Source organism: Solanum stenotomum, chromosome 4 (genome assembly GCF_019186545.1).
Source record: "Solanum stenotomum isolate F172 chromosome 4, ASM1918654v1, whole genome shotgun sequence".
NCBI lineage: Eukaryota > Viridiplantae > Streptophyta > Magnoliopsida > Solanales > Solanaceae > Solanum > Solanum stenotomum.
Window position 1 is genome coordinate 1971692 of NC_064285.1, and position 10469 is coordinate 1982160.

Here is a 10469-nt window from a genome sequence, read left to right on the forward strand (position 1 = left end):
CCCAATAAACCGACTTTTCTAGAATTCAGAACCTATAAACTCAAAACTACAAGAGAGAATCCCAAAGAGTAGCAGCATTTTCGCCACACTTGGCGTGTACATGCTTGATTCTCTGGACGGATTTGCAAATTCCACTGCAACTCCATTCGAACGATGCTACACAAACTTTACCAGATTGTGCTTTCCATTCGCATTCTGCAACAATATAAGAAGTCGTAAAACATCATTTAGTTTAAAGAGTTTAAGTTCTATACACTGACGGTATAAACAATATGCAATCTACAAGTTGTTTACCAGGAGGAGTTCCACAACACATGCTACGATCATCGATGTGTTCAACTTCAAGACCGATTAACCATGCACCAAGTGAAACATCTTCATTTGCATATTTATGCAGAATAGGCCTGAAATCACCATATTGTTTCACTACAAGATAATCAAATATTCTCTCCGTTTCAATTTGTCTGTCTTACTTTCCTGTTTAGTACGTTAATGAAGAACGCCTCTTTCATTTCTTCACAACTTTTTACTCCTAACTTTCCACATTACATGTTTAAGATCAAAAGATTCAAAAGTTCATCTTTACTTTCTTAAACTCCGTGTCAAGTCAAAACCAGACAATCAAATTGAAACAGAGGGAGTACAAGACTAGTTCTTGATTATTTACAGAACGCGCATTGCAACTTTACAAGTACGATCTTCTATCCGATTAAAACTTGTTATCCATATCAGAGATTCAAAAGAAGTCTTTTCGTCGATTTACAAAATCTTTTAGGAACTTCAAAACAGAACAATGTATCTTACCTGTTAATGGCAATGTATTTCGCGAGGTCTCTTGAGATGGCATATATTTGTCCAGTAGCATGCCGGAAGTACTTATTTCCAGGATCTCCGAATTTCCAGAACTCAGGTTCATGGTACTTAACATTCCTACAAAGAAATGAAAATTTTGCATACGAGTTTTAACTTTTACGAACTGAGAATGCCTTGATATTGAAAGTTTCAGAGGAAATTACTTTCGATTAAGAACTGGACCAGATTTCATGCATCCTATATACACCATGGATTTCAAACGATGTCTGGCTAACGTTGCAGCCAGAGTACCTATTCAACATTGCGACATTCAAAGAGTTTAACTTCTATACACTGACAGTTAACATGAACTTACATTACATCGTCATCAAAAGGAGAGTGGATATATATATATATATACCTAAATTAACGTGAACATCGTCATCAACCTTTACATAGAACTCTGCATCCCAGTTTGCAACTGCAGTAGCGAAAAAATCTTTTGTTTTTGCAGATAACTCATGGTATCCTTCTATGTGATCCTGTAAAAAATAGCAAATCCGAGATGACTGTATAAGCATAATTCAACCGTATATACAAAATGCAGATCGAATTGTAATGTATGTGCTTACTAAGCGAAGAATGTCTTTATGCTGAGCATCTTCAAGATCAACGGCTCGATCTAAAATGCTATTAGATATAGCACTGTATAGAAAAGACAGACAAACTTTTAGGCTAGATTATGCCCAAATTGTTTGATATGTCATTCTTTTTTCGCGTAAAAATGATCACTTGAAATACCATCACCAATGATTCGACTAGAAAGGCAAAATGATATGTCATTCTGAGCTATATTGTTGCTCGGACACTCCAAATTTAGAGAATCCGATATACATCCTACAGTATTTTTGAAGAGTCTGATCGAGTATGAGAGAACTAGAGTTCTCTTTGGATATATCGAATCATTTCAAAATGAAAACTTTAGAATACAACATTGGAAAGAAATATTCACCTGTGGCCTATCATGAAGCGAACAACGATCCCTTTTTCTTGCTCTAATCGGAGTAATTTTTCACCTAATATACACGTATTGTTAAAGGAGGATGCAACTTGAAAACTGAAAATACAAAGTATAAATATGTTACATACCTTGAGGCATCCAAGTTTCTCTAATGGAATCACGTCTCCTTCTGCCACTGAACGCGGTGTTTATTCCAATTACCACAAAAGGCTTCCTTCTTATCCCAATTCTTTCAGTATCCGCGGTGATCATGGTAGGTAAGTCTTCCATTTCCTTCGTACCAAGGAACGTCTTAGTTGAAGGCATTTCAAATCGGATCTTAGCAATTGAACTATCTAATGACCTGACACACATCACGAGAACAAGATTATAGAAATACAACAACAACTACGCTTCAGTAACAAACAAGTTGGGGTCGGCTTTATGAATCCCACGCCTCTTAATTATTGTTCAAATGTGAAAACACATAAGGAATGAAGCTCTAAACTTATTATTAACGATACGAATAAACTCACCTAATAGCTTCATGGGCTTTGCTAAACTCTCCCAACATATCCTCCTCCTGGTAAAAATAGGAAAAAATATTCTTTACTTTCTTAAACTTTGTTCTCGTCAAACTAAGACAGATAAATTGAAACATAGGGAGTACATTTGTGTGTCCGCTTGTATTAAATGACATATTACATAGAGGATTGCCTAACTCTCATGTTAAGTTCTTGTTTCGACAAATCCAAAATCTTTATAGATAGAGCTAGCCAGTCGTTCAGCCCCAAACAATGAGGTGAATGAAATCCGATACATAAATCAGTTAATAAAAGAATAGAAAAAGCTCGAACCTGGATCTTTTTGGTTTCACAGTCATCACAACTGAATTTTGTCTCTTGATTGTACCGCCTTGGAAACGCGATCTCTCCAACTGATTCAGTTGGAGCCCAAATTCTAACAGATACAAAGATAAACACATAAAAACTGGTTCAATCATTGAATAACAAATTGATACGAAAATGAACCTCGAGCCTAATTCAATCCCAAAATCTAACTCATAAGTCACATAAACGATAAATGATCCAAGCCTAGACCAATGTGTGGATTCAACACAAGTGTCTTAGTGAACAGAGTTACCTGATACCTATTGTCGATAATAGGTATCTCAAGAAATTAGTTTAGATGGAAGCAAGTTGGCTCATACACGACATTTATACTTTAAAAAAAGACATGCAAGTATTTACGAATCAGAAAATTGCCATTTTTTTTTGATAATTTCTTCAACAAACTCAAACAAATAAGCACAAAACCCAATCAAAAAACCCCTCCCCAGAATTTTATCCAGAAAATAACAAATTAAACAGTAAAAAAAATTAATTTTTTTTTATACCTTTTAGAGAAAAACATTCCAAGAGCAAAGCTGAAGAAACATAAAATAAAAATACATAGAGGTGAAATTTTTCCTTTGCTTCGATTTTTCATATTTATTTGTTCTAATTGTAGAAAAGAAAAAAAAAAATTCTTTTTTTCAATTTCCTCTACTTTGATTTTTTTCTTCTTCTTAATAATATTTGTAAAGTTGATTATTGGAATGACAATTGGCTAAATATTATAAAATGAGAAACCAAAACCAAACATTTGGCATCCTTTGGTTGTTTTTAATCGAAAATTATGAATCTCTTTTTCCAGAATTATAGGATAAACAACAAAAAAATATGGTTTTAAATAAAGTTTAATTTTGAGTATGCATGATATACTCTCAACTCGTCTCCACTGTATCAGTTGAACACTTCAACTTACAAATGAGCATCTAAACACCTTAAATACTTATGTTTCACGTCAACATTGGGTATCTAGTACAAGACACAATGAGGACGAGTTAGACTGTTTAGTTGTCCACTGAGACCAAATATATGTATTTAGATGTGTACTCTCAAAGTTGGAATGTTTACTTATCAGCTAATATACCAAGCAATTGAAGTCAAGGCGCGACATTGTAAACAGAGTATAAGGGCTAATACATAGTACGTGTGATGCTAGCTAGATGGCGTTTTAATAAGTTTGATAACGCTGACAAATAATACATAAACATGACCTTAACTTGGCTTCAGCGAACAACTATGCCCTCCAACATTGAGTGTGCATGCATAAATAGACACTTAAACTTATATAGAATTAAACAAATAGACACACGTGTCTCACATGACACAATACATGTATGATGTCACATAAGATACAAAATTGCCATATAGGACGAATATGCCAATTTATTCAATTTTATATAGTTTAAGTGTCTGCGCATCCAAAGTTAGAAGTCATAATTGTCTGTTGAAACCAAGTTAAAAGGTCATGTCCTTTCTTTCCATTATAATAGAGCTTCCTTTCTTTCCATTATAACAGAGATTTTTGTTTGAATTCGTCAATTAATTATAGTTTGCTTGCTTTAAATTGACAGGGTTTCGACTTTTATGATTGTTCCGGTGGGGAAGTTACATTAGAACGAATTCTGAACCTCAAAGAAGATCCTGACTTCGCGATAATGATGAAACTAGCTAACCGTGCTATCGAAGAATACAATGAAAAACAGGACAATGTATATGTACATGATCATAACTCTTCTTAATTCTGTAGAGCATGATATATGATTTGCTTGATCTCATTACAGGTTTTCAAGTACAAGGTTTTGAAGATTGAGAAAGCAAATTTTATGATATTAGGATATGAACAATATTTCATGACGGTTAAAGTTTTAAATCTCACTCTTGTTACTCCTATCGAGACTTTTTACATTCATGTTGCTAGAAGAATTCCGGATCGTTTTGAAGAAATCCTTTCGTGTAATCCAAAAGGAGTGGTAAGTAGGACGTAATGATAATCATATGTATTTGTTTTTCGCGAAAAACACACTTGTGATTGAGAACTAACTTTACTTTGTTTTGTTTCTCCGAACTAATTTCCAGAAGCCGGATGTTAGTATATTTGGCAAGAAGAAGTGTTGGAGGGTGGTTCGTTGATCAGTATGAAATATGAACTTCAGCGAGAAGTGGTCAAGTGGAGAGGAAAAGACACTTGAAGTTTAGCTATTTAAATTTGAATTGTTTGAGATTTAAACATTTTACAAGTTTGATATATGATCTGCTTATGTTTAATATTAGACACCATGAGTTTGAGAACATTTGTTTAATTTGATTATAATTTGGTACAGAACATGAGATGAACAAAAATATTTTATAAGATAAAAGTTCGTCTCAAATCAAAATCAGATAGGATAGTAATTCCACCATTTTAATACAAGAGATAATATTGTTAATTATTTGATTAGAAATATAATTACAAATTTTTAGATCGACAAATTTTTAAGGAAGTGATAATAAATCCACATCGAAAAAAGAGAAGAAAGTGAGTAGTTTTATAAAGCATAGGCTTAAGTCATTGACGGCCCCTTAAAGTTGTCTGCATATTCTACTTAGACACCTCAACAAACCCTTTTTCCTATTAGACACTCCAATCTTCAAAAATAAATACCTATCAAACATTTTTCTGACACATAATCAAAAGAGGAAGTGCGTGTAATACACATGTACATGATGTGGCAAAATATCAAATCAGAGGAAGACACGTGGCATTTTAATTTAAAATAATTATAAAAATGAGTTTTGAATATAAACAAATCTAAAGAAAATAATTTCAACTTGAAAAAGAAAAGAAAAGATATTGTACACCCTCACCTCTCCCCCCAGACCCCCCACCGCAACCCACCCCACAATACCCCTCCCTTTCTTCTCTTTCCTTAACAGCTACCCTTATCCACCATGGTTAATTCTCAATATAGAAAAATGGAGGTTTTAATATGTCAAGCCCCGAGCCTACCCCCTGGATGTGACTGTCACTCGAAAATCATTGCTGGCCCCCAAGCGAACCCTTGGCCTGACTTTCTTAACTCAGCGGAAAACTCAATGCAATGCAAGGTTTTAAAACAACCTGACTGAAATAAAATCTGGCCACAAAGGCAACTCAAGTCTCAAAATAGAATATTTACATATATACATAAATGAGAGACTCCAAACTAACTAACTGACTGACTGTCTATGAAGCCTCTGAAATACTAAGATGGATGTTGGGACAGACCCCAAGACATCCTAATAAAACAAAACTTGAGAGAACAAAATAACTGAGTCCTCCGGAATGCAAAGAGGCTTACCACTGACTCTGAAGTACTCAACTGGATCAACGGCGAACCGGATGTTGGCCCTTGGTACCTGTGTCTGCATCATAGTAAGATGCAGGCCAACTGGCATCAGTACATTGAATGTACGAATATGTGAGCTGGAAAGCTAAACCATAACTCAAGCTTGAAAAGAGTACAAATGGACTCTTACCATGGCTCTGTTCAACTCATGAATAACTGAACTCAATATATAAAACAATATATAAAGCTTGTGAAACAGTGTAACCAACTTAGCTTTGTTAAAGATAAAACAATAACAACTCAACTTTACTTATATAAAAGTAATATAACTTTAGTGGGAGACTCTTTAATAGACAATCACCACTATGAGCCCTAGTGGTGATACGACGTTTTACCTCACGTTGCTCGAGGACCATCTTATACCTTGCCGTGCTATATGAAGCTAATGATACAATGTTTTACCTCACGTTGCCCAAGGACCATCTTATACCTTGCCGTGATATAGGAAGCTAACTTTACCAAGTGGATCCACTAGCTTAACTTTACGGATTCATCTAAAAAGTATGACCCATTAACTCCCATGTTGGCGCATGGTTCTTATGGAGAGTTGAGTTTATATGAACTCGTGTCCCCAATTCGGTGCTCAGGACTACTCCCAAAAATACTTAGCTCATAAGTGTTTTAAACACATCTTTCTTTGATTTGAGAAAATTGCTCAAAATCTAGCCCAATGGTTCTCTTGGAAATCGATGTTCCTTTCTTACTCAAATGTAAAAACATTTAGAAACCTCTTTGGGAAATACATAATTCTCTAATAACTTTCAAGAAATGGATTCGACTTTATGCTCTTGACTCAATTTGAAACTCTTACTTGACTTAACTTGAAACTTGACTTAACTCTTTACTTGACTTGTCTTGAGCCTTAATAATGAAGTTAAACATTCAATAAAGACTCATGACTTAACTTTAAAACTTGCTTGACTCCCTTCTTGAACTTATAGACTCAACCCTTAACTTCACTTGACTTGGAAACTAACTTTCCTTGAATCGGAATTATGAATTCAAGGTGTTTGATCACGTGATATGGATGAATGCTTGATGTTTAGACATACCTTGGAGTGTTGGAAACAACTTGGGAACATAGGTACAATACCTAGAAACATGCATGAGAAAGTGGGGAAAAAATGGGAAAACTTGGCGCTCTGAGAGGCGCGGAGCGCCAGACCAAAAACTTCAGAGGAAGCCTACTGGCGCTCTGATGGGCGCGCCGCCCCAATGGGGAAAGTTCAGATCCCCTCTTGGGCGCGCTGACAGGCGCGACGCCGCACCCTTTTTCCCCGAAATTCGACTTTCCTCCTTAGTTTTCTCCAACTCTAAACCTTCTACACCTCAAAGTTTCCATCCCCAAACACTTAAAACCATAAACCTCTCAACATAACATAGATTCAACTCATAAACACCATCGAAAACACACACCAAACCAACAAGAACTACAACACAACACAACACAACTACAACTTCAATCAAACATAATCAATCTTTTCTCGAAATTAAACGAGCTTGGCATGTGGGGGAAAGAACCAACCCAACACTATGAACTCACATACCTAATAGGGATCAACCCCGACGATATCCACGGCAATCTTACGATGAAATCTTACTTCTTCTTCTTCTTTCTCTCCTCTTCTTCTCTTCTTCACTCTCAAACCCTTAATTTCACTCTTTAAAATGAGGAAAACTCATCAAAATCAGTCTAACACACTAATATATATCCAAAAGAAAAGTCTAGGGAAAAGACCAAAATGCCCTTAAAATTTTCCGGACGGATTCCCTGCCAACTGCCCAACTTTCAAAGGGCATAACTCACTCATACGAACTCGGAAACGAGCAAACTCTATGGCGTTGGAAAGATCATTCCACGAACTTTGCAAAATAACTGGAGCAACACCTAGATCATCCTGAACTAGGAGTTATAACTGTTTAAAGTTGGCCAAAAACTCATTATTTTCCATACTTAGCCAAATTTTCCAGATTTGAAATTTTTACATTTTTCCAAAAAAATGACTATTTCCAATTTCAAGCTTTTTCAAAGTTATTTTCAAATTGTCAGATGTTACATAATATATATATATTAAGTATGAATTTACTATTTTTATTTCTCTTTATGCCTTCTTTCTTATTTCCATTTAAATTGATAGTATTTTCTTGAAAGATCTGTTCTTTCTTTTTTCATTGTGATTTCAATTTTTTTTTTCTTTTTCTGTTTATGTTTGGTCACTTCGGTGTGGGTCGGGGGAGATGAGGAGGAAGAGAGAAAATATTTAAATAATGGTTTTCATTTGTTCCGGCAAAGAAGATGATGGTCTCCATTTTTTCCGGCAAAAAAGATGTAGATGATGCTATCCATTTTTCGATAAAGAATTGTGATGATGATCTCCTTTTTTCCGACAAAAAATGATGGGTTAATTCTACATCTGAAAAATTAATAATATAGTGAAGAAATGATGCATCAAGATCTTATGGTGAAAGAGAGAGAAAGATAAAAAGATTTTTATTTTTTTAAAAAAAAAAAATAAAGAGAAAATTGAAAAAAAAGGAAAAACGTTAATTTATTTATTTCACGCGCCCAACAAGGTGTGCATTACACTTTTTGTGCCACATCTGCATAAAATGTTTAAGTGGTTCAAATTCGAGAGGGTATAGGTGTTTAATAGGTACAAGTCCTAGTTGAGATGTCTAGGTGAATTATGCGGACAACTTCAAGGGGCGAGACATGACTTAAGCCTAAAGCATAACACAAGTTCACACATATGACTAGCTCTCAGTACCCAAGTATTTTTTACTCTCTATTTTTATGTTAGTAAAATTAATGACATCCTAGATTTGTTGTTCTTTTAAGGTTCGTTTAGTAATTGGATAAGAAACAAATTATCCATGTATTAATTTTCGTATAAGTTATACGACGTTTGGTAGGTAAATATGAAATAGGTAATTCATGTAACAAATTAATACACGTTTAGTTGACAACTTAGAAATCTACATAACTAATATATGTATAAGTTATGAGAAAATCTATGTACTTTTATTTTATGCCGTTTCTGTATAACTAATACGTGCATAAGATAATACATTCACTCATAACTAATTCATATGTTACTAATACTTGCATAGGAAACAACTCCTCTACCTTTACGAGATCTACGTCTTCAAATTCCACTTATGATATTCCAATGGATATGTTATTGTACTAATACATGCGTAGCTCTAATCAGCTGCCAAATGACCCCACTTATGATACTCCAATGGCTGTGTTATTGTATCAACACTTGCGTAGTTCTAATCAACTGTCAAATGACCTCAAGTGATTGTTTCATGTGATTATAAGAACTTCATGTAATTTCTCGAAGTACAAATACTTGCAATTTTCATGATCAAACGCCTTCGTAAGTCATTTTCAAAAACTTAGAGGGGTATTTTTGACCCAAAAAGAACGAGTAAATGACATAAATAGTTCCTCAACTATAGGAGTAGGTCTAAAATAGTCCCCGAACTATACACTTAACGGATTTAGTCCTTTAACTATTCAAAAATTTGTCAGCTTTGGTCCCTTAACTATACACCTACCAGTTTTAGTCCCTTAACTATAAATTTACCGATTTTAGTCCTTTAAGTATTCACAAACTTATCAAGTTTGGTCTTTGTCCATTTTTTTAAATACAAATAGCTTTGCGCACCATCCTAAACTTTGATAGTTTTTGTTCGAGAAACTTATCATGCATCATGCTAATCAACGCGAATTTTATTTAATTTACTCAAATTTATTTACGTAAAATAAAATGAATAGAATAATAAAATTGATCTATTTTTTTAAAAAAAGTTTAAAAAATTGCAAATCTACCATTTTATAAATTACCATTTCTGAAAAATTAAAAAAAATTCGTTCAATGAAATCGTTGGAGTACAAACTTTGGATTTAACGGATAATAACTTTTTTCTTTTTATAATAAAGTTTAACATATTCAAGTCATTAGTAACAATAATATGCTTCATTTTATCCTCTGTTGAATAAAATTATGACTTATATTTTCTTTTCTCGTGAATTTTATTTTAAATCATTGAGGTTAAGGTTCTTTGTGTAAGGTTAATTTGAAGAAAAAGTAACGAAGAGAGAGCCAACAGAAAAAGTTGCTAAAGGATTTAATTTCTCGAGGCATGAATTCTATTAATATAAACCTAAGCTATTTGTATTAAAAAAAAATGGACAAAGACCAAACTTGATAAGTTTTTGAATATTTAAAAGACTAAAATCGACAAGTTTATAGTTAAGGAACTAAAATAAATAAGTGTATAGTTAAGGGACCAAAACTGACAAGTTTTTAAATAGTTGAAAGACTAAATCCGTGAAGTGTGTAATTCAAGAACCATTTTAAACCTACTCTTATAGTTGTAGTTGAGGGACTATTTATGTCATTTTCTCCAAAG

At 33.9% G+C, this 10469-nt stretch overlaps 1 protein-coding gene across 1 annotated transcript; it reads right to left on the reverse strand.

Annotated features, from left to right (window-relative positions):
• LOC125862445 (beta-1,3-galactosyltransferase 7-like) lies at nucleotides 1–3322 on the reverse strand. Its single transcript, XM_049542514.1, has 11 exons — nucleotides 3189–3322; nucleotides 2650–2752; nucleotides 2329–2375; nucleotides 1942–2156; nucleotides 1805–1868; nucleotides 1425–1497; nucleotides 1214–1334; nucleotides 1017–1104; nucleotides 805–930; nucleotides 295–404; nucleotides 1–195 (listed from the first exon to the last, which is right to left on the reverse strand). The coding sequence occupies exons 1-11, from the start codon at nucleotides 3278–3280 to the stop codon at nucleotides 47–49; spliced, it is 1188 nt and encodes a 395-aa protein (XP_049398471.1). The 5' UTR covers nucleotides 3281–3322; the 3' UTR covers nucleotides 1–46.
• Between the last annotated feature and the right edge of the window lie 7147 nt (nucleotides 3323–10469).